The 25,961-nt window shown below is 41.2% G+C and overlaps 1 protein-coding gene across 1 annotated transcript in view; it reads right to left on the reverse strand.

The window, feature by feature from the left end:
• Positions 1–15,395: 15,395 nt before the first annotated feature.
• The window catches only part of si:dkey-288a3.2 (protein phosphatase 1 regulatory subunit 37), a 56,185-nt gene continuing 45,619 nt past the window's right edge, over positions 15,396–25,961 (reverse strand). The window contains exons 10-12 of the mRNA XM_042500079.1: positions 22,549–22,690; positions 21,477–21,643; positions 15,396–15,587 (exon numbers count right to left, since the gene is read on the reverse strand). Of these exons, the coding sequence (XP_042356013.1) occupies positions 15,396–15,587; positions 21,477–21,643; positions 22,549–22,690 (501 nt within the window). The remainder of the gene's footprint in view (positions 15,588–21,476; positions 21,644–22,548; positions 22,691–25,961) is intronic.

Raw genomic sequence — 25,961 nt, forward strand, 5'->3', positions numbered from 1 at the left:
TCATTGTACTGACAGAAAGCATAGCCTAGTATGCTAGCAGCCTGCGGTTACTGCTGTTGGTTACTGCATGATTTTACTCATCAATAGTTGGCACACCTACATTCTGCCGCCCTCGCCAAAGTGCTGCCCTGAGCAACTGCCTAGTTGGCCTATATGGATGTGAAGACTGTGCTCCTGTATAATATATATATTTCAATGGCTTTCTGACCGACAGGTAGGTATATTGTAAACAGCCAGAGAAAGTGGTGGGTATTCTTTGTATACCTGCATATACATTCCACTAGAAAACTGACTTGCATTAAATGATCTGTTTCAGTGTTAATTTTACCATCATGCTTCTCCTCTGCTGTCAGTGTTTAGCACTGCGTGGGAATGCTCATATGTTACTATATCTGTTTTGGAACCAAACCCAGAACTGCCTTTTACTTACTGCCTTTTAATTTTGTTCTTTTTTTTAACCCTTTGTAACCTAAAGTGGCAGTATTATTTATTTTAAAAATATGGGAAGAGGGCAACAAGCAACTTTAAAAGTTATGCCCCCCAAAATTAGCAAGGAATTTGTAAAAAGTCAACCCATTTTCTCAGGTTTCGCAAGTTTAAATGCTTGTAAAAAGGTTTCTTAGTACAGTACAAGAAAACTCAGGTTTCGTTTCTTTCCAAAAAACAGACCAGAAGTTCTTCAGCAGCTACTACTCCCTGACCTTAACCTGCCCTGCCTACCAGAACACAGTAGCATCCATCCATCCATCCCTCTCTCTCTGTCTCTCTCTCGTCTTTCCATCCTGGGCTGTGTTTATCAGGCTGTGTGACTTTCTAATCCCCCTCTTTAGCAGCGGCGTGTGAAAGCTAACACCCCTCCATGTGATTATGGAGGGCCCTGGGCTGCTGATTATCTGGAGAGACCACCGCAGAGACCCCCGGCCATGCTCTCCCAAGCCCTACTTTCATTCTGACTAATTGATCTTCACACTTTTACAACTTTTTTTTCAGCTTAAATCAACACAGGTAGAGCTGTGTTTGATTGTTGAGGCTGGAGGAGATTACGCTCCACCCCCCCCCCGGCTTTTCACTGGATGTTGTTGATGTTGACAAAATTCTCTGTTTCTTGAAATGTGGAGGCAGAATTTTGTGAAATGTGCAATAACAAAAAAAACAAGCATTCACGTACACATCTAAAATGTTTGAGCGTGACTGAAAGGTGAGCACTTCTCCCAAGGCCTTATGAATCTGCCTCATAATTGTTACATGGACCAGAAACAGAAGAAAGTCTGGAGGAAATTAACACACAAAAAGTAAAGCTGGTGAACGCATGCATGTGTGCGCGCACACACACACACACACACACACACACACACACACAAGCAAACTCTCACAGCTACTGACTGTATGGTTTGTACACTGACTGAGTCAAACTGACACAAACTACACAGTAAATTCACATAAATGACGAAAGGCAACGTATTTGCTCCATTTATAAGTGCAGTTTGAACTTTGGGTGGTTTAACCCCTTGAAACCAGAGCAAATTGGCTTGATTTCTCTCAAAAACATGGAAAGAAGGCAATGAGCAGCTTAAGAAGACATGACCCAGAAGTTAATTTCTGGGTCATTTTAAATTACCTGAATATTAGCAAACAAACAAGAAAAAAGAAAAGAAAAAAAAACAAAGCAACATTTAGCTCAAAGTACCACCGTGCTAAGTTCAGCCTCACAGAGAATACTATGGTATTTTTCCACTGTAACTTAAAAAAAAAATAAATAAATAAAAATACTTGGAACTACAAAGACAACATTAACTCAAGCCCCATGGAATTCTGAAGCAAATTTTATAGTGGCCAAAAGTGGATTACATGGTCCAGGTCCGTCACGTGATGCCCACGAGCCCAGAAAGACTTTTCCACATCGATTAACATTGGGATAGAGACGGCTGTAGATCAGTGGATAATTGTTGTAAGCCTCAAACCCCCAACAAAATGACTTTGCCTATCTAGATATAAGCCATCAAGTTTGATAACATTTGGAAATTCTTAAAAAGCCGCAAGATTACATATTTAGACCGCCATTCAAGCTCTCATAGAAATAATCCCCCCTTCTGTACTGTATCCAGATCTTTTTAATACATCCATGCAGTAACTACACTTGTCATCTGTTTCCTTTAATTTTTTTTAATCAAAGTTTATTGAATATGTCTGGGGCTCCTCCCACTGGTCAGCCCCTTTCACCGTCACTCCTGAAGCTGTTTGAGTTCCCTCTCCTCTTCAGCTTTTCCTGACGTTCCTCAGTGCCACCTCTGTGAGGCCTCCACATCAGTGACATTTCTCAAATGGACTCCCTGAGGGTGAACCCTGCCAACTACTTCCCCATTTGTTTTGTCTCTGTGTTATCTGTAAGGTGGCTGAATTACAGACTGGTTGAAAAGTCAGACTTCTCACATAAAACAAAGCACGACCCCCCAAGTTGTCCTCACTGTGACATTTAGTTCCAAACTAAAATTGGAATAAAGAAGGTGGGAATTAAAGGCTGACTTTTAAAATGACTTTTGTGTATGTTTTGTGCTGTTTGGACAGAGCCAGAGCAGATGATAAGTGAGGAATCTCTATCATCAACTGATGGCAGCTGTTATTCATCGGCACACAGCAATCATCTGATACAGTCATTAGTTAATATATGCAAATATTTTTCATACACGTGTTCATGCGGCTTATGTGAGCATGTTGGTGGATACTATATATATTATATAAGAGTGTTTATGTGTAGAAATGTATCTGAAATGTAGCGGATGAGGCAGAGAAGAGAGGAGAGCAGCCCAAGTGAAGGATCAGTGAAACAGCCTCCGCCTGAGCTGAGCTGCCATATGTACGGAAATGTTTCAGGTGACAGCAGTCACCCCCGACATGTTCTCCGAGGTTACCGTGTTGGTGAGGTGTGTTTGCATGTGTGTGTGGATGGAATATAGGTCACCCACACCTTAGTCATGCCAGGTCATCTGTCAGAGAGCATCTTAATCACCGTTAATAACCACCAAGCCATCTGTCGGGATCTGTTCTCTCACTAACTGGTAGAACGAGCCTTAAAGTAGCCGTAGTGTGTGTGGAATTCTGTGTTTTGTGAAATTAGAGATGAGAAGTGCCAGTTTCGTCTCCACCTGCGACTCTCCTTGTCTCCTGACCTGGTTCTCTCTGCACCCAGAGCAGCCAGTCACTGTTGTTTAGCAACCGGGAATGGAAATAAGTCCAATACAACACCATTTTGCAATATTTAGCAATGACTAACACCATGGGGTTTAAACAAGCAGCAACATCCGAGGCTGAAAAATGAAGCCAAATCCCCACACAATCCCATGTCAAAATGTTCAACTTTACAGCAGAAATTAACATGTCTACAGCTAGGTATTTAAAACAGTTTTGTTCAGTTTTTTCAACATTAGTGACAACTGTATGGGGTTGATTTTTTTTTGTTGGTTTTATTTTTCCTTAATGCCCAAAGTTATGCATATTTGAGGGCATGGCCGCCTGAGTGACACTCTGTCAGAATGTTCACATGATGTTAGTTTGATGTTTAGTTTGACTAAATCTGGACTCTTAAACTACATGTGAACATGTTAGTCCGAATGAAATTTTACTTAATCGAATTTCTCAAAGTTGAACCATCACACCTCGATAATGCAGTTGGCAGACGATTTACTCTTTTTACATATACGCCTCAACTGGCCCTGAACTGGTCTAGGCATTCTGCACATGCTCCGTAGTACCCGCGCCAGGATTTGACCCAGAACTTAAACAGCATAAATTTGTAGAAGAAAGCCGGGACAAAAATAAAAGAGGAAGAGGGGGAGAAAACAAACAAGACAAAGGTACCAAATAAAGTGTAGAGTGCAACAAAATGTACGGCGCTGAAAACATATCCGTGTTTTTACTGTTTGCCACATGCTAACTTGTTTGGTATGTGATGTAATAGGTCAACCAGAAGAAGGTCCAATAGCAACTAGCTGTGTGGGGGTATATCTTCAGCTGTGACCAACTGTGACCATCTGTCAAATAATTAAAAATACCCGTGATCTGTAATTATATATTTTTGTAGTGGGTTCCCAACTACCAAAATATGTCATTGACAATATTTTTAGATCTTAATTATTATACCACTAGCACAGTGAAAATAAATAAATAAATACATAAATAAACATTAAAAATGCAGAGAAAAGTTCTTTCTGTATTTTTTAAAAATTTCTTTGGTATGTGTACTCACCACTGAGCGTCTAATAAAGCAGCTGTAACATTAAATGGACAGCAGCTTTTCACAGCTTTATGAAAAGTGAAACACACTTAAATGTCTCCTCCTTATTAATCATATTTAAATTCACAGTACAGACAAAAGTAATACATGCAGCAAATAAAGGAATAATAACAGACTACTCTGCACTATTGTTTCCTTAAGGGCACATGCATTGCTATGCAGCACTCATCTGATTCTCATATAGATTTTGTTCATTCTATTTCTTTATTAGCCATTTTAGTTTTCATGGAGTGTTTGTGTCCTGTCCTGTCCTGTTTTTTATTTTTTTTTCAAAGCATTGGTAGTGCACATGTGTTTTCAGATTGAACAGACTGAAGAGGAGGGAAGGATTAGATAGATGCGGCCCACTTCTCGGATATAAACCTGATTTTGGGAGGCTGTGCAATGGTTTATCAGGGGTTTTTCACTAACTGCGTATTGATCAGCCATGTTTGTTCTGAGTTTATAGGTTTTGAGTGCAGTATATCCTCGTCACAAACTGGGGCTCAGGTTCAACTCCCAGACTAGCCCCCATGAGCCACAAACTGGCTCAGTGAATTTGACAAGGAAGGTGTCCACACAAGAGATTTACTTAAAACATTTATAGTTTAATAAACTAAAATATACCAAAATGAATAAAAGTAAATCAAAACCAGCAATGCAGGGTGGATGTCTGCTGAAGGAAGAAGGAGAGCCAATGAACACCTTGCCCAGCTTTTATAGCATGAGAAGGCCCAGGTGAGCGAAATCAAGCTAATGAGCCTCCCATGTCAGTGCACTGTGTTGGTTGATTTAATGTGAGGCTTTCAAACTAAAATGTCGATTAAAAAAAAACATCTCAAAGAATGCATGGTTTGTAAAAAATGCTTAAAACTAGAATTACAATATCATTTCAAAAATTCATAAATCCAGAATTGAGCCTGAGCCACAAACTATTGCTATAAATATTTCCGAGACATCAGACATTTTCACATCGACTCAGAGACGACTCATCAGCTACTGTATCATGTTAGCTCAGAAATGTTTGCTAACGTTGTGGAAGGGTAGAAGCATCCCTGATGTAAAACTGTGACTTGATGATCTTGTTAAGTACTGCTGAAACTGGAGAGAATAAGATATATTAGAAATGAGCAGGTGAAATTATGTAATACCATCTGTCAACCTTTTGTTCATATTTGGTGAAAATTACAGTGTAATGCCATTTAATGATTTTTGCTGCCAACTGATTGTAGGATCCTCTGATTTACCATTGGTTATCTTGGCTGGGTGGGTTGTGGGTTTTGTTTTTTGTTATGTTGTGGCTTTTTTGTTTGTTTGTTTGTTTGATTCCCTTTTTTTTCTTTTTTATAAAAATCTATGACATGTCATCACTTCATCTTATTAGAATTTGTTTGAAATTTTGTCATTTTGTGAATTCCCAACCTTTGATGTTCAACCATCAAATTCTAAATAATAAACTATTGAATCCAAGTGGACATTTGGGCCAAATTTGAGGAAACTCCCAAAAGGCCCTCTCCATGAGAATGTGACGGACATAATTACAAATTCTAATCAGTTCATTGTTGAGTCCATATATATATATATATATATATCATTCAAGGTGTTTGTGAGCAATTGCGTTCCCAAGAATGAGACGGATGCAAGGTCATGGTCGCATTGAGCTTTGACTAGCTAAATCTAATTAGTTCATCATCGAATCCAAGTCAGCGTTTGTGCCAAATTTGAAGACAGATGAGCTCAAAGTGACCTTGATCTTTCACCTATGACCACCTAAATCTAATCAGTTCATCTTGCGTCCTAGCGAACGTTTGTTCCAAATTTGAATAATTTTCCTTTCGGGAAATCTTGAGAAATTGCTTTCACAAGAATGAGATGGATCTTTGGCTCAGAGTGACCTTGACCTTTCACCTATGTTCAGCAAAATTTAACCAGTACACCCTTGAGTCTAAGTGAACGTTTGGGCCAAAGACATTCCCTCAGTCCCTTCAGATAATGCATTCATGAGAATGGGATGTATGTACGGAAAGACAACCGGAACACATTATCCCTCTGGCCATGGCTGTCACTGCCGCAAAGGCATAAAAAATCAGCGTCACACTGCCATCACCTCCATGCTATCATCCATCCAGTCCCATCGTCACTGTGTCACAGACTCACTATTCACATGCTGCCTTTATCCTCACACCATCTTTACAACCACATCATCACCACTGCCATTACTGCACCTCACTGCCTTAACTCCAGTCATCACTGCCATCACATCATCAGTGCACACCTTACACCACACTGGTGCCTGGTCAGCCTCATCTCCACTACGCTCATTCATGCTTCAGTATTAGAGCTTTGATTCTCTGCCCAAACCTGACTGGGCCCGACCTGACGTGCATGGTTTGGGCCGGGCTGGGCTGTAATTTCTTACTATTCCCTCAGGCTTGAATTGGGTCAGATTCTCACCAATTTAACATTTATTTATTTCATGAAAACTGCTGGTAACTATCTCATGCTTAAATGGCACTTTGGCAAGGGTTTTAATGGACTGAATTGAGAGGGAACGAGAGAGAAAGAGGGGGGAGAGAGAGGGAAAGCCACAGAACAACAGGCGAGAGAGGGATGGAAATTAAGAGAAAGGGCAAGGGGGACAGCAAGGTGAATTGCTGCAGCGGAGAGTGCTGATCAACATCAACCCACTGCATTGCCGTGCGTACTACACACACCAAGAGGCTTAGCCTGCTTTGCCGTACCTGTCATACACTTGATGACAGTCTAACAGAAGGGAGAGAAGACAGAGAAGTGGTGCGAGGCAACACGCCAGCCCTTAGCTTGTAATACATGTTTTATTATTGAAAAATATATATTTAATTGAATATTACTTATAATATATTACAGGCATATTTTTACAGTACAATTTTTTGTGTTTTTGAGCCCAAAACTGCTGCCGAGGGTTGGGCTCGGGTCAGAATTGGACAGAAACTTGAGGGTTTATTTAGGGTCAGGCCTGATTTTTTTGGACTCGATTTAGGCTCTATTCAGTGTGAAATGTACTGTGATGATACCACTTTAAATTGACTCGGTTTTCAGTTGTAACTCAGAGCCACCACCACACAGCCATTTTTATAAGCTGCAAGAATATTTCCTGTCTCTATATCTGAGCCACACTAATTGGCTTAGATAGAGAGATAGAACTGTGCAAGCATCTGTAGGAGGATCAACCAGAATTCCTTTTTGCATTAATTAGAAGACTGTTTAAAGACGGCATATTTTGCAGGACACTGAGGACATCACTCATTGATCCCCGATGGGGTGAACCAGGGGACAACTGCACTGAAGCCTAAACTACAGACCTTGACTTTGGCTAGCCTCCTGTCAGAGCTTTAATAAGATGCCGAGCGACACAGTACGTCACAGGCGATGCCAGGACACCGGGGCCCCGTGCCAGTATTGCCCGGAACCACCGAGGAGTGTTTTGGGAGTGTTTCTCTGACCTCTCTGACAGAGCAAAGGGGGTACTGGCATCTGCTTTAATAAGGCTGCCCACTCTTCATTCACTGTGTCAGCCAACCCCCCACTCCCCAAGCTGTGGAATGGGCACTAGCACTAGAGAAGAGGTGGCAGAGGTAACAGCTGGCTGTAGCCATGGTGGCATGGCCGTGGCATGACCACAGCTTTATTAGTGGCGTCCAGGACACCAGCTGATCCTCTCCCAGGGTCCCTGTCACACTGATGTCTTCATCACTAAGCTGAGCAGACAGGCCGGGCCTGCCAGCCAGTGGAGGTGACAACAAATCCAATTACCTCCCCTCCATGGTGCCCGGACCAGACTTGGGGGGGGGGCAATGGGACAGTGGAGGATGTTTCTAGGATAGACGATGAGGGACATGCAAGACAGGACGGCAGGACCGAGACACAAAGAGAAGTATGTCTTAATAAATTACAGATCTGCTGTCAACAGAGACAAACTGTCCATACGAGAGGATGATGCCTGTTGTTTCATACTGAAGTTCATAGTGTTTAAGAATTTTCCACTGTCCTATTTCCCAACATCAACTCAGCAGAAAAAACAAAAAATATTACATTCACATAGTTTATTCAGGCTACCATTCTGAGGCTGTTAGGCAAATCCACTTTGTCCTTCAGTAATGAATGATGGGACATTGTGTGATGTACATTGGCTGTAAGTTTTTGCACACAGGACTGGTGCTACAGAGGTTGAAAGTTTTGTATCACAGGCCAAGTATCAAGTCCACTGTACAGCAGTTTGAGACTCTTTAAATTCTGTGTTGGGGTAGTTATTTCCATAACCTTTAAAAGGGAAAACATTTTTAAATCCCACCTTTATATGCATTCCTTTCCTGAGTTACTACCCGAAAAGTACTTAAAAATTATAATAATTTTGTAACGTAGTTTTATATATGTAATAATGATAATTATAAAATGTAGTTTTTCCCTGGCTTTTTTCTTTTTCCCTAGACATTTGTCTCTAGCTTTTTGAAAAATGATTGACTAAAGCTACTATTTATTGCAGTTTGTGGAATGTTTCTTGGCAAGTTGCTCAAAAGAAATTGCACCATTCTGCTTACAGGTTCAAAGGTTTAAATATTGTGAAAGGCATGTGAAAGCAGCACAAGAAAAGTGATGTCGCTCCAGGTTTCAAAGGGTTTGACAAATGCATTAGCATTTGAGTATCCTGAAAGTCACTGATGACACTGTCAAATAATAGCATTTCCCTCCTTAAGGCTGCCTCAGGTGAGGCCGGCTGGCCCAGAGCTCGCTCTGACCGTGGCCTCGAACGTGCCAAAACTTGTTTCCCTCCAGTTAGGTCCTTCTCTTATTTCCATACCCAGCATGGGAGTGTGGAGGTGGACACAGCACAAACCCAATGAGCTGACACAGGCCCAGTTTTTAAAACCTGCTTTTAAACATTAACTCAATTAAATCTCCATAAACAAATTGGTTCCTACTGATAGTCTGGGGCGGAACATGTTAAGTGCTGATCATCGCAGGCCAGTATTGATCTGCAATCGGCAGAGCTGTCCGCTTTGTGGATGAAGGTGAAGTAGAAGGGAAAGTTGTCTAGCAGCGAGGATGGAGGGAGGGCCTTAAATGGGAAGAAAAGCAAAAGGAGGCAATCCGCCAAAGCAGAACTCCTCAGCCATTGTGTTTGCTCTCACTCTGTCAGTCTCCTCTCTCCAGCAGAACCCCGCACTGCACTGAAGGAGCCTCACCTTAGCTGAGCTTTAGTGACAGGAGTTTCGCCTTAAATCGGTGACTTTGGTGCCCAACCGGAGAAGATCATTCAGCACTTCCTCTCCTGACACCCCTCCATACAGGGACGGGATGATCGACCCACGAGTGCAAAAACAGGGGGGACACTGCGAGGGCGTGGGTACTCTGGGAGAGTTAGAGGGGCTCTTACTTTTGAAGGTGGTTGAAGTCTTGCCAAGATATTTCATATTCATAGTTAAATATTCAGTGCGCATGGTGGACAGGGGCAATTTCTGCAGTCAGCCCGCCATTCAAAAGTGAAAGGGACGTGGCTTGTGGATGAAGGGAGCGAGAGACATAGACACGCATGGGGCTTCATGGTAGTCAGATGAGAGGCTGCCAGCTGCTGATGGGTGACTGTTTGAGCGTGGCGCCTCAGGACATGCCCGTTGAAAGGCGATGCGATCCGATACCCCCACTTATGCGAAGCTTATATACATATGCCCCCTTATGCAGAGGAGGCCCATATCAATTGCAGAACTTGCAGTGTTTTGGTCATTATGCCAAGTTGTTTGAGCGAGCGTCTTGCATGTCTGAATGGGGAATGTGCACTTACTGGGCTATGACCACTGAGAAAAACCTCCTCTGCATAAAACCACCTTGTGGATCCTCAAAAATGTCGAATCACACTATGTGCTGTGTGTCTGCTTCTAAGTGAATAAAGTTTGGAAAAGCAATTTAGTTTCACCACTCAAACTGTACATTTACTGTCAGCCTGTGTCGGCTGGGCTCACTCTGTGGATGACAGATAAATCAATAACAACACTATGCAGAATTATACAGACAGACAGTGGCTATGGCTACATGTACACCAATACTCCCTATTATTCAGAATGTGACAATATCCTGAATTGTTTGTGGGTCAAATAAATAGTATATTCTGTTTAAATATTCCGATTACATCATTTTCTGAATATAATATTTTCAAATGAAGACGTGGGATATGCTAGGATTACTCAGGTAGCATTATTTGGGCATGTATACAGCCTATTTGGAATATGTTTCTGAACTGGGTTTTTACAGCAGTTTGTAATGTGCGGCCTCTCGTCTCTTTACGGTGGGAGTTGCACACAGACAAGCCTTAATTTGCACTGTGAATTCTGTGAAAGTTGATTTTACATAAAAAATCTAGGGAACCGATTGCCTTGAAAAAGCATAAGTAAATATATCTATTAATCTTGATTTATCTTTACTTTATATCTAATTGTTCAGTTACATTGACTTAGTTTCATGAAGTTGTTGCAACTTAAAAATTACAAGTTTAATTAAATGGGTCTTTCTAAGTTTGAGGCACTTCTGTAAACCAAGTTTTCTGTGCTGTATATATGAATTCTGCTGGTTGCAAACTAGTCAGTCATGTTGACAGAACAGAACAGAACTCCCAGATCTCCAGACTTCATCATCGGCAAAATCCTCTTTTCGATGATTAAATTAAGTCAGACTAACTTGGTTTACTGAAGTTGCTAACACTTAGAAAGAACAAGGTCATTTCACTTGTCATTTTTAAGTTGCAACAACTTCACAAAATTATGTAAATATGGCTACATTTAAAGTAAACAATAGATGTAAAGTAGAAGTAGAAGTAACAATTATATGTAAAGTAAACATATATTAAGATTTACAGCTGCATTTATTTTCCTTTTTTAGGGTAATCAGTTTCCAAGATTATTTCAAGTACGATAAACTTGTCAGATTTTACGGTGTGGTCAGACAAAGAAAAACAGCTAATTTAAAACATAATGAAAGACTTTTCAAGAAGGGTGTTGAAGGAATGGAAGAGGGACACTGAGCATATGGTCCACCACTGGTCAGAAAAATCATATTCTGATACAAAGAAGGTAAAGTCTTTAACTTCCTAGTTAGCACTGGATGTAAATATGATACAATATTTTGAATGTTTATCGATGTTGGAATTTCATGTGTGTGTAACATTGCAGATTTTGGGTTTTGTTCTCCGCACCTTAAGACGAAGTGTTATTGCTCTACATCACGATGGCGTTGGCATGAAATGTTCATGTTGGATTCTGCTTACTGAACAACACAACTGTGAAAACCACTACTCATCTGTTATCTGGATTCTATGTAACATTGACGTTGGCATTAGACATCCTGACATTGAATATTGGTCATGTGATGTCACAACCTAAATTAAATTATTTAAACCAAATATCAATGTCTAACAACATTGGTAGTCAGCTGTGAGTGCACAGAGCCAGGCTAGCTGTTTCCCTCTGCCTCCAGTCTTTATGCTCAGCTAACCACAGCCTGGCTTTAGCTTTTTACTCAATAATGAGATTGATATCAATCTTCTCATGTCAGCCTCAGCACAAGGGTTATTATTCCCCTAAATCCAGCAAACATTTGTATGTGGGGTCCATTTGGGTGGTAAATGGGCTGAAAAATGGGCCCAATATGTGATTGTCCATAAGTTCCATAATGACCCCATTCCAATTGCCCACCTTGATGGGCTTCCCCAAGTGGGCCCCACATTGAGCTACCTGTGTACCAGGTGGCTATGGACCCAAAATGGGCATCTTATCTGGAGCCAGCTACCCATCCTGTGGACCATTGGCACAAGGCCATTATGGAACCCGTTGGCAATTCCATATAAGTCCCATTTTTCAGCCCATTTACTACCCACATGGGGCCTACGTATGTGTTGACTGGGATGTTTAACTATTACTCTTAACTTAATGATTCAAATCCATGAAGTATTTTACAGGAAATTAAATTGAAGCACAAAATATTTATTTGTAATTCGATGTGACGGTGCAGCTTTGGTTCTATCATTGAACTAATAATGCAGATCAGTTTCAGTGAGTTGCAGGAACGAGCAGATACAGTACATATGTAACGTAGCTACCTGAGTGGAAAACTGAGGGACAATCACGTTTCAAGAGCTTTCCAATCAACACTTGTCAACATGATGTGCTAAGTCTGGCTCTAAGTTGTGTTACAGTAACAATATGAAGACTTTAAAGAGTGCAGCATTTCCTTGTTCCCGCCTTCTCTCCTGACTGTCAGCTCCCCATCACCTCCACTCACTGAGAGGATCAAAACACCTCCCTTCCTCCTGTGATAGTGCAGGTCACACCTCTTGGTTTGGAAGAGTGGGAGTGATTAAAAATGTCAAGGAGACATGTCGAGTGTTATTCATCAAAGAGCTCCACCTCGCTCCGTATCAGAACCAGCCGGTCCACAGGGGGAACCGGGGCGGGAAGTAAATCCGCTCCCCTCCGGCCCCAATCCAGACCCCGAAATGCTGATCCCCCCCCTCCACCGCCTCTTCCCTGACTACACGTCCAAATGATTACTCTACAGCCCCCCCAAACCCCTCACTCACACACACATACAGGCGCACACACGCTCAGAGGGGCTAATTAAGGCTTTAATATGCAAATGAGAGCCGCAGTAAATTACACAGCTGGCAAATATGCCTGTTTTTGCCTGAAAATACATCAGGAGTGCAGCGAGGAGTGTGTTTGCTGCTGTTGTTGTTGTGTTTGCAGAGAGACAGGGGATTGCCCCCCACCCTCCAACCCCATCAACTCCCCCTAAGCAACCCAAGCCCCCTACAACCCCCCCCCCACCCCCCCCCCACCCCCCATCTGCCGGAGTGACTTTTACTGAGGGACACAACAGGAGTTTTGTGGCTTTGAAAATTCATGTTCTGTAATATGATAATATGAAGATCATAACAGCAAGTCTGTGTGGTCCAGCTTTGATTTGATGGCAGACTCTCTGAGAACAGTCTGGGAACCCAACGGGACTACCCAGCAAGCAATTTTTGGTTCTAAAAACATTCTAAGAATGGTACAATGCACCAATGCAAGTTTTCTTTTAGTTCCCAGAACGTTCTTCTCTAAAGTTAGGGTAACATTATCTATAAGCATTTTAAAAAAGTGTTAAAAATGTTTTTTGTTGTTAACATATCACATCACATTATATTTTCATATAAAAAATGATCTGTAATCTTAGACTCCAATAACAAGTTCTGGTTGTTGCTTTAAAAATGTTCTTCCTTTGTTCTCATGTAACATTGTGGGAACATTTTATAAAAAGAAAATTCTATGATCTGTCACCTCTCAACATCAGCAAAACATCCTCAGAATGTTGCAGTTATAACTTTACATCTTAGTCAGCATTTAACCTCATTGGAACATTAATTGAAATAATAAACATCCTTAAAACGCTCTTTGAACATTAGATTAAAATGTTTTCTTTATGTTGTTTTTATGTTATGTTTTATGTCTTTATGTTTTCTTTAGAACATTATTGCAACTTGTAGGTAATGTTAGCAAATGTTGTGGGAACATCTCCCGCTAGCTGGGTATTTATTTACATATTCAGTAGTTGAGAATTTCATTGATTGGGACACTGTACATTTTGCTTCTTTTGATCATGTTGGAGTCGCAAACTTTTAATTAAAAATTATTTTTGCATTAAAGGTTCAGTTCACCCAAATACACCACAAAAATACACAGTGTTATCTATCAATGCAGACAGATTCAGTTTGAGCTTTCCAGAGTTTGAGATGTATGACTGAGGTTTCTGCCCCAATATATTGGAGGTAAAGAATTTTTTTTGGTGTGACTTCAAATGTAAATAAATGAATAAATATATAAAGTGGTTTACTGCTTTTTATTAAACAGCATCATGGTTACTCAGGATAATCCACTGACCTCCCTGACAACAGTTTTCAGAGTGACTATTCTTGCCAATAAGGTACACTGAGGTCATTTCATATTTTTTTCTTTCCCCCCAAAATTGTTAATTTGTTAAGGAATTTTCAGGTACAGTATTAACTAAGAGGGTCTAAATGTAGTTAAGTTCAATTAATTTTGTTGAATTTCTTTTATTTTTTGAAATATACATATTTCCTTTAATATTTTAGGGGTGTGGGTCTTGGTCTTCTGACCTCAAGACTTCTAAAATCTTGGCTGTGGTCCTAAGACTAATTCCTATTGAATTGTTCATAATAAATTCTTTGCTTATCATGAACCACTGGGACAGTGTCTCTGGAAACTGATGTCACTTTTTAATTCATTAAAAGTCATTTTTCAATCCTTCATAAACCACAAATGAGATCCATTTAACTCAATTATACTGGGTTGGAGGCAGAAATCTCAGGTTGTAATTTGGGTGAACTGAGCCTTTAAACGGGTAAATACTTTTATCCAATTCTAAATCGAAATGGGGTACAAAAAGAGCACTAATGATTGTGGAGGTTTTGGGCCATCCAGTTGTTGCCTTTTCCATGACCTGACTTCAATCATGATGACACTGTATGTGAGGCTGCATACATCTATTACATGGTCTGAGTCAAATGTCCCTTCTGATTGTCTGCAGGTTGTCTGTCAGTTCTTAACAAAGGACTCTTACAAAGTAGTTTCAGTTAAACTTTCTGTTCACCATTCTAAATTAATGCACTGGCTATTATCATCCTTTATCTAATATGAGTTTCCATAGCAACAGAGACATAATCCCAAAACCCCCAAATTAGCACAAAATTAGTCAAAAGTATAGGAAAATTACCTGTAAATTAAACATTTTTATCAAAAAAAGGAAAGTTAAAAAACAACAACAACAAGGAAACAACCTGAAAAGCGTTTAAATTAAAATAATTCTGTAACATAATTTTAAATATACAATACAATACTTTTTTTAAAACATTTTTTTTTTTGCAATTTGTGGACCCATTACCAAGTTGCTTGTTACCTTTTTCAGCATATTTTTGAAAGAAATCAAACTAATTTCAAAAGTAAATACTGCATCTGAAAGCAGTACAAACAAAGTGAAGCCACTCCAGGCTTCACAGGGTTAAATAGTTGTTCAGAACACTCTTTCCTTTCTGCTCTTTGAGCTATGCGAGCTGCATTGTGTGGTGGTTCCAGTAGGTGACTGGCTGATCTGGGAGCAGTGTGAACCCGGGTCCCTCCTGCTCTGAGCCGTTCCCTGCTGCCCTCTGAGGCATGCTGGGAGGTTTGTTCTGCCTGGTTGCTATTGTCTGCCTACGTTCTGTGTTCCCCAGAGCACCGGTGTCATCATGATGCAACTGAAACCGGAGTGCCGACTACATGCATGGTCAGGTCGTCCTGTCACCTAGCCACCCTACTGGGACTGACCGTGACAGGAAGGGTGCCCAAAAACATACCCAGAGACCTCTTTGCTTCACGCTGTTCCTAAAATAAGACTCCACAGTCCTTCAAATGGTGCCCTCTGTGCAGTACATTTCCCACAGCAGTGTCTCCACGGACCCACACAAACACATGTATCTATTCTCAGATGTCAACCTGAACCTTGCGCATTCACACAAATGTGATCTAAAGCCAGGAAGCTAAACGGAGGCGTCAACACTCAAGGTTGTTGGATGAAATAAAGAATAGCCACACAGACCTGTTCATGGATATTAACAGATATCTGACATTAACTGCAATCTGATTTCCATAACCGCTTTCGTTATGGCTATTTAGCTTGCAGTAACCCCAAAGTGGAAAAGTATTACAGAGTAAACATAACAAAAAACAATGTTTAAAGGGAGGGGTATCCAAATGGTCCAAGAATTTGAAAAGCAAAAAAATAAAAAGTACAACCCCCACCCCAAAAGAGAGAGTGGCTGACATACAGCAAAGGGCCGAGGGTGGAATCAAACCCTGGCCGCTGCAGCCAGGACAGAGCCCAGTAGCTCTACCAGGTGATACTGGGCACCCCTTTAGCATTTAGGTCACAGTTAGTGATGGTGTTGTACTACAAAACTACACACTGAAATTAACATCACTGATGAGAGTGAAAAGTTGTTTTGTTACAGTAACACCATTTGGACAAACCACACACAGAACTGCAGTACAACTACTGCTGCTAGTAATAATACTGGCATTTTGGGCAGCATTGCATGGTTGTCTGTAGTAGCAAAGCAAAAAAAAGTATATTTTTACATACATTTTGGGGGGGATTTTTTTAGCCTGCATCTATTCCTGCACTTAATATGTTCTAATTATCCTGTATTCATGGCTGTGGTCACCAAGCCAACTCCCCAAAGATGTACAGATTACCGCAAATGACACTCAAGTTAAATTGTGAATAGCTGTCACAGGAGGACAGAGGGAAGGACAGAAGCCTGGATACTTCACTGCAAACCTCAGGTGTGCTCGTACAATGCATTCAGCTATTAATCCTTTGAAACTTGAGCAAATTTACTTGATTTCTTTGAAAAACATAGGGAGAGGGTGACAAGAGACTTGAAAAGAAATGAAAAGAATTACTTGAAAATAAGCCAAAAAAAGACTCAAAGAAAAGGCCAAGAAAATGTAATTCTGTAACATAATTAAAATAATCAAAAGAATAACAGACACAGTTTACTGGACATTTTCCCCCCAATTTTGATCATAGGTAAGAATTCCCCATGGCTAATTTTCACCTTTTCACCCCCTTTTTTCAGTTTATGGGAAATTTCTTGCCAATCAGATAATCAATTTCTTAGGTTCAGAGGTTTTAATGCATGTGAAAAGGCGTCTGACTGCAGCAAAAGAAAACTGATGTCAAACCAGGTGTTAAAGGATTTTCTCATCAGAATCACATGTGCCAAAAAAAGTGACTGTCAACAGACTCTTATTTCACTGGTTGCACACTAAATGATAACATATAGATACATGCACATGATACAAAGTAGTTGACCTAGTTGACCTTTGCAGTACAGAAATTAGCAAGCTAGTGTGCAGGACTGTTTCATTGCAATAAGCTGTACAGGTACTCTGTAGCCTCTGAGTGGACCTGAATGCTTTCTTGAACAAAATACAAGTGACGTCAGTAAAAATGCTTTTAGTCTTTAAGCATTAAGATACTGTGTTGTCCTTTTGTCAAACAGCCACAACTGCTACTGCCCCCCCCACACACACACACACAGAGAGAGACACACGCCATGCTGCTGTAATTATCAGTGAGTGAGACAACCTCTAACAGCTACACCTTGCTGGCATGCGACATTCAGGAGAGGACACTCTCCAGCGTTATCACTGAGCTCCTCTGCTGGAGAACAGCTGACAGGACGCCACGTTGGCTAAATCCAAAGCCAAATATTTAAGTGTCAAACAGGTAAACAGGCTGCCGAGGCTGCCGAGGCTCCCTCGTCCGACCCGCGATTATAGGAGCGCTGGGCAGGGGAAGTTTAGTGCATTAGCTGGGTTGACAGAGTCCCCTGATAAGGATGTATAAACAGCTCCACCTTGTAAAGGCTACAGAGAGAAGTTGCCCCTCAGAAAAGATTGCTTTCCACCAGGGCCAGGGTGCATGAATATTTTAGATGGGTAAATAATTAATAATTAACAGCAAACAGACCAGTGATCAAATGGAGCAGCATGGCAACAGACATGAAAAATCAGACTCTTATAAACAAAGCCAAGAGGACCCAGATTTCCTCCCCTCATGCCACCTTCTTTTCTCGCCTTTTAAATATGCGCATCTTCAATCGCCCCCCGCATCGTCGTAAAACCACACACATACAAAAGGCACATGTAGGAACACACAAACACCATATCAGCGACTCTGTCAAACACACACAAAGCACTGCCATAACCCCTCCGTCACTCACTCACATTCATACCCACACTTATTTTCCGACAGAAGAATGAAATTTTCACGTATTCCTTGGCGACCCAGGGAATGTGACTGAGCGAGAACACTTGATCTGGCCACCCGCTGTTTTCTGATGGAAAGATTTGCTTTTTAATACAATCGTCACTCCTCCCACCTGGATATGCCACGCCAAGACAAATCCCAGCTGTGTGACTCCAAAACCTGACAGAGCTTAAAAATTCCCTTATTACCATTCCCTTAAAATATCCAGCCACACTAACTCCAAACAATGGTGGAAATGCTAATCACGTCTCTTGGCGGCTTAGAGAAGCATGAAAACAGAGCCGCCAATATGGAGGCTTTGGTTGCATGTGCGAAAAGTGAGAAAGAAGATGAAGAAGTCCCAGCTTTAATGACACACATTCACAGAAGCGTCATGGCTCTTAAAAGCTGCTTCTCCAAAATCTGGCGCATCTTGCCGCTTGACTTTAGCCAGAGGAGACATTTCATAAAAATCAGACTTAATCGTGTAAACAACACGCAGACAAACAGAAAACCACTGCAAACAAAAATAAAACAACTTTGGAAGCTGTGCACGGATCGCCTTCAGAGTTAATTTTAAAGTAAGCATTCCGTTCCTTGGAGATTTTAATTAATGCTTTAATATGCAAATAAGTTAGCAGAGATAAAATCATGACAAACAGATGGCAAGTGTGGGTAATTATTTTGTGAATCCAGCAGGGGCATGTATTAAAGTTATGGCATCGTTTTCCTCAGGCCTCTGCAGCCATGGATGGGAGATGGAGGGAAAAAAACACGGAGACACAAATGGCTTCCTCATGTCTCCACATGACTAATGTGACCAGAGTGAGTCTGAATATTTCACAAAAGACAGGACGTTAAAGATAAGTCATCCTCAGTCACCAGTGCCCGTTCACTCTATATTAGAAAGGAATTTTCATGATAATTTCATGCCCGCAGAGCCACAACAGAAAGTATATCCATTTAAATATCCGAGCACAAGCAGTAACCTGTATGATTTACAGCAGGCAGGGTGGAGGTCTTTCGACAGAAATCCCTATACATAACACCAGGTATGTTTTTATGCCTCAAATAATCCTGTTGACAAAACATTGTAACCAAGAGGTCTAATTAGTACAGTAACTGTGTGAAGTTTTAAATCACATCACATGCAGCAGATGGAGTTGTCATGGATGTCATACATTCAAATTCAAATTTCCATTTCCTGAGCCCTGCAGTGGCTTCTCCCTGCTACTTTAAAAGTTAAAGGTTCACCTTAAAAACAACATCTATGATGTGGCCCTGGCTTAGGGGTCAACCAGGTTAACACTCACTCTTTCCACACATTGTGTGTGGTGTTTGGCGTAAAGTTTAAATGTTATCACATTACATTTGTCAAGAGGGTTGCACCAGTATTTTCACAGTACAATAAACGTCTAAGGAAATATTACGGTTAAATGGTATGGTATGACAAAATTACTACTGTCATAATCAATCACAATGACACTTAAAGGCATGAAAACAGAAGTTTTTTGGTGGGATTAACAACTTAACACCGTAGAAAGCCCAACATGTTCTAGTCCCAATTTGTCACATGGTGCCACTCTGTCAGTGACCTTCTGCATCTACTTTTGACACTTTAGGTATCCCTCTGCATCTGCTGTTTACTCTTCAGGATGCCATTAATGTGATGTCAGCAAATGCACATGGTGGGATGATGCAGCACAGTCCTTACATTTAAACAACAGCACATGACAACCAAAACTGACCGTCACCATGGTTAGGGTTAGGCGACAAAGTCACAGATGGTTAGGATTAGGCAAAAGATGCACATGGTAAAGTGTAAAAAGAAAACCACACATCGTGACTCCTGCATTAAAGTCACTTGTTTGTGTGATCCATCCACCTCCTCATCCGTCCCATAAGTTCACTCATGCTCCTTATATTACATCATCACTGACAGCATTATTATCTGACGCTTTCCTTCAGCATTTCATGTACATATGATCGGTTCCATCAGGCCACATTCTCTGTTACTTGTGTTACTTGTTTTGCTTTGCACTGCTAGACTCGTACTTTTTATATTTTATAGTTGTATCTTCTATTTTATCTGGTTTTTTTTTTCTATATTTATGTTGCACCAACCCACCAGAACAAATTCCTCGTATTGTGTTAACTATACCTGGCAATAAATCTTTTTCTGATTCTGATTCTGATTCTGAAGTGACGCTGCCCGTGCATGTTGCATGGCGCATTCTCATCTATGGGTCATCTGTGGTAGCTTTTTTGCCTCACACTTGTACACTGAAAGCAGTGTACAAGCGATTATATTGCCGATTCCAAAGTCAACAATTAACTTTATTTTCAATTACATAAACTGTCTTTGGTGATCACTGTAGTTTCATCCTTTTATCGTTGGCTAACTGTAATAGAGCACAGCATGTCCCTCATTGTGGATCTAAGCACTACCCGACATTACAGACCATCTCCATCATTGTGTAAGGCTAAAGCTGTCTGAGAATGTGCCAAATATGGACAACTGCTTCCTGTCCAGTGACACCTCACACAGTAGAGGATTTACATCTGTGTCTGCACCTGCACTTTCTATGATACACTGAGTCCTTTTCCTTCTCTTACTCGCTCCATCTGAAAACGCTCATGTCTGTGTACTGCATGACGCTTATTGCATTTCGCTAACTCCATTGCCCCTCCAGAGCATTCCTGCTCCCTTGTTTCCTAGTTTTCCCGGATCCTGGCTGCAACCTTGGCTGCACTTGATTGTGGTGATAGCTGTGCTGGTGATGTGACCCTGCCTTTGGTTGTGCTTGTGCTGTGGCTGCACTGATACTGTATCCCCGGCTCGCCCTGATCGTGGTCTTGGTTTTGCCATTGCTGTGGTCCTGTCTGAAGCTACGCCTGTGTTGTGGGTCCTGGTTGCACCGATGCCGTGTTCATGCTTGACGCAACCCTCTACTGCCATTATTATGAGCCACGCCTCCACTATACGCATAAGACTCTTATCAACACCCACAATATCATCATAGAGTGCATTTAGTAATTTTACACCTATCGTTATTGTAATATGACATGCGTCGGTTTCTATTATTGCTGTGCATCTCTCCCCTCTCTTCCCCTCTCACTTTCTCTTTCCTTTTTGTCATGATTGTATTTCAATTGGTTTTTACGACATCTATTGCACGTCTGTCCGTCCTGGAAGAGGGATCCCTCATCATCCTGTGCTGCTGCTCTTCCTGCGCCCCCCCCGCCTCCCCCCCAAACTGTGTTCTTATGATAATGGGCTTTATAAATAAAATTGACTTGACTCGACTTGACTTGACTTGACTTGACCTACCTGCTCCTGTGGAGGGATGTGGTCCAGATCCAGGCTAACCAGAGAACGGTTGATCCTTAGGGCCAGACACAAGGCCATCAGGCCTCCAACCTTCACCTGGTTCTGACGGAGGTCCAGCTGCTGGATCTGACGACCCTCTGCCAGGAACTCTGCCAAGGCCACGGCACCTTCACCCGCAGATAAGGTTCAAAGTATTTAATTGCATAAGCTTGAAGCTTTACTTGTGGACTATTTCAGGGCATCTCAACAGGCTAATGGGAGTTTTAAACATCAATGATACAAATGACCAGTTTAAAAATAAAGAAATGTCTCTTATAAGAGCTGAAAAGAAATAGGTCATTAATCAATTGACAGAAAATTATTAAACAGTTATATTGCTAATTAATTAATCAGTTAAGAACAATCGGTTCCACCTTCTCTAACTTATTTACTCCTCTAAAACACCCAGGATCTTTGAGTTTTGTACTGTTGGTTGGACAAAAAAGCTATTTCAGAATGTCAGTTGGGGTGTCTGTGCTTTTTTGACATATTAAAAGACAATTAATCTAGAAAATATTTGCTTGTGAAGTCGTTTGACCACTCAAAGCGCTTTCACATTCACCCATTCACACACAGATTTACACACACATTCACACACCGGTGGCCAAGACTACCATACGAGGCAGCACCTGCTACTTAGTTTTTAAACATTTATACGTATTCACAAACTGACAGCACCACGACTGGGTGCTGGATTGAAACACCAACCATCAGATTAGTGGACGAATTGCTTTGCCTCTTGAGCCACAGCTGTCCCAAAGCTATCATCTTATCACTGTTCAAAACTAATCAGGCATGCAAGTGGTTAATTTGAAAACAAAAATTGTGGATTTGTGACCAAATTCAACACAATTATTTCAAAACATGTAAAATTGTTTTAAATTGAATGATGATTATATTTTAAAAAAAATAAAAACAGTAATGATTTGAATGAACATAATCTTAAATTCTGTACTTTGTGTCTGCTTCAGCTGAAAATTCAAATACGATCACAAAACTGGTGCTGCATGTTAAAGATGTATTGCCAATGTACCTTCACATGTGATGTTGGCTTGAGTCAGGCCTAGCTGCAGCAGTGAGCTGTTCACCATCAGAGGCTCCCTGATCACCTGGATCCCCTCGTTCCCCAGGGCATTCTCACCCAAATCCAGGACCTGCAGGACCTTCAGCATGGGCTGAAAGACAGCACTCAGATCAGCTCTTACTGTTCATCAAACACTGTTCAAACTGGAGCCAGATTCAGACTGGACCTGCCAAAACATGACACATTTTTGTTTTCTGCATTCAGACACTTTTAACAAACTATTTAACCCTTTGTAAACTGAGCAGATTGATTTCTTGCTGAAACATAGAAAAAAAGTCAGTGACCAACTTGGCAAGCAAGGTCGCACAAATTACGAAACAAATTGATTAAAAAAGTGGCAGAAAATTCACCCATATTAAAATTCACTTATATTTAAAATTATGTGGTTTTTTTGGCTTATTTTCAGGTAGGTTTCTTAGAATTTATTTTACATTTTTTTGGGCCAAAAGAGGGGAGAATCACTTTAAAAAAATATTCAAAAAGTAGGGAAAACTGTCAAGACAACAATATTTATAATTATAATAAATTCACATTTAAAATTATGTTACAGTTATGAGTTTTAACAGGCTTATTTTCAGGTAATTTTCTTGTAACTTTTTTTTCACAAATATTTTGCTAATTTTGGGGCCAAAAGTGGGGAGGGTTATTAGAACACAAAAAAAAAATTGGGAAGACTATCAAGAAAACTAGATTGATAAAGGGGGTAGGATTATTAGAATATTTTTACAAAAAGGGAAAAATGTCAAGAAAACTATAATTATAATAATTTTATATACATGTTGTTACAATTGTGTTTCCAGGTATTTTTTGTGTAACTTTTTAACACTTTTTTTGCTCATTTATGGGCCATGTCCTGTCAAGTTGCTCTTTGCTTTCCCCCCATGTTTTTGAAATCAATAAAGCCAATATACTCTGGTTTCAAAGGGTTAATCACAATTTTTGTCACTCCAGCTGACAGCGCTTTAGTCTCTGTGTAGTGTGTGTCCTTTCAGTGTGGAAAAGCTGTGGAGTTTGGATCATTATTATTATTATTATTATTATTATGCAGTGATTATTATGCCGTTTTGGAATGTTTCCTGTCATGTTAAATGCTCAGAACTTCTGCTTCCACTCTCCAGAGCCACATTAGCATTGAAGGTTGATTAGCTGGCGCATAGAGCTGGGGGTGTCTGGGGCACAAGAGGCCCATGTTGCCCAACAGCTTGAAGAGGAACACGCCACCCACTCCTCGGTTGCCCCCTCGCCTCGCCACCCTTGTTAAACTCCTCTGGTCACTGCTATGAAGAGAGAGGGAGCGCGGGGGCGGAAAGGAAGCCAAGAAGGCAACCGACAGACCCAGAGAGTGTCTTCTTCGGAGTTAATTTGCACCACAGTGACAACAAACACACTTGAGAGCCCCCCCCACCCTTTTTTCCTCGCTGAGCCGCAGCACACAGAGGCATCACCACATCCAACGCGTGGCGAGAAGCTTCTACGGTGAAGAGGGGAGGAGGAGAGGGAGGAAGAGCATCTCCAATGGATATGCACGAGGGATAATAGCAGACAATTAAAGACGGGACTGCGTGGTTGAGAGTGTGTGAGAGTCGAGCATGGTTGAAGCCTGTCAAACGTAAACCACAGGAGGGTTGGAGTGAGAAGTTTGAGGGGGGTACGAGTGTGAAACCACCAAAAACACAGTATGCTTTCACACATGACATACTGGCGAAAAAAACAAAAAAAGTAGAAAAAAACAAGAGCCCTGCATGACATATATTCACCTCCAAATTTTTAATTCTTTTTTTTTTTATTACAAAAAGTACATTTTGACATCATTAGCCAAATTCTAGAGATGGATTTTGGTCCACATCTGCTCCCCCTGTCTTAGCCTTTCAAAAGACAAGCCAACAAGCCATGAGGACAGAGAGGAGCAGCACACACACCAACAGAAAGGTTAATAACAGCTCTCCTCTTCATCATATTTGACATGACCAGCTACGAGTCTAATTATCATCATTATGGCCTGCAAGGACATCTACTTATCCCTGAGACTGGCAGGCCACATGAGCACCCCTGCTTAACACACATCTATTATTTAATCAAACTGTTCCTTCTTTGGTAGCACTGGAGGAAACAGGGGAAGTGTGTGTGTGTGTGTGTGTGTGTGTGTGTGTGTGTGTGTATACAAGGCAGGCCTTTAATTTCTAGCCTTTTGACTCACACAATCGCCACTCACATGACAGGAAGGTACAGTTTATGCTGCCAATCAGGCGGAAGGAACGCATGTTATTAGGAGTGTACAGTGAAACGTGTGGAGGCGGGACTATTTCGGAGGGGGAATTCTCAGGATGAGGCCAGCACTCTTCATCCTCAGTACCGGATAAAGAAAAACAGGTATCAGTTGGACAATTTAACTCAATTTAACAAAGCTAATAGAGTTGCTCGAAAGTCAGGGATACAATCAAGAGGATATTTTTCACAGTTAGTGTCTTTTGAGGCATGAGATTCCCTCTGTCTGTTTCCTTCCTTGACAGCGTGTTCTTCTGCAGCTGTGCTGGAGGGACAGTAACACAAAGAAGGAATTTGCTACTAAAAAGTTGGTTTGGAAGATATTCACTTGACTTATAACCAGCCCGTTCTCATTCTTAACTTGTAAAATATCACTGCTTTGACAGTGCTTTTGGCAATAGCAAGCAAAGCCAAAGGCACCTTTTTCATGGACAAGAAACTCTGCCGGACAGCAGCAGGTGAGAACGCGGCTGGACAGAACCTGTTGCTGAGTTAAACATGCTGGCGGATGGCTTGATGGCAACTTCTGCATCCACCCAATACCTGCACAGACAGCATCACTTGAGAACGCGGCCATACGGAGCCTGTTGTGTCTGCATGATATGCAGCAAGACGGCTTCAGGTTGAAACGCTGCCAGGAATGACATCAATTACATAAAACTTGCTTGAGGGAGCTGTAGGGAGCGCGAGGGCACCTATAGGGCGGATGGGAGGGGCGGCAGATGTATCAAACCCCACACTTTGATGCAGGACTTCGGAGTTTGATTCCAGTCTGGCTGTGATGATTTTTTCTACAACTTACCATGTGTATCATTCCCTCTTATCCTAAAAATCTGTGCCAGCATGTGTGTTTGTTGTCCTGGCCTTTGTTGCCATGTACTGTTGTTGTCTAAACATAACCATGTGCAGCATTATCCCACCATGCGCTTGTGTTGATCACAGTAGTGGTATCCTGGAATGTTAAGAGCAGACGCAGAAGGATACCTAGAGTGTAATATGTTCAAGTCCACTGCAAAGTGGCAACATGTGACAAGTTGGAATGAGAATGTGTTATAATAAGAGATCAGAGCTATGGCAGCGATGGATAAACCATGTGG

The sequence above is a fragment of the Plectropomus leopardus genome, chromosome 14, assembly GCF_008729295.1.
Source record: "Plectropomus leopardus isolate mb chromosome 14, YSFRI_Pleo_2.0, whole genome shotgun sequence".
Classification (NCBI taxonomy): Eukaryota; Metazoa; Chordata; class Actinopteri; order Perciformes; family Serranidae; genus Plectropomus; species Plectropomus leopardus.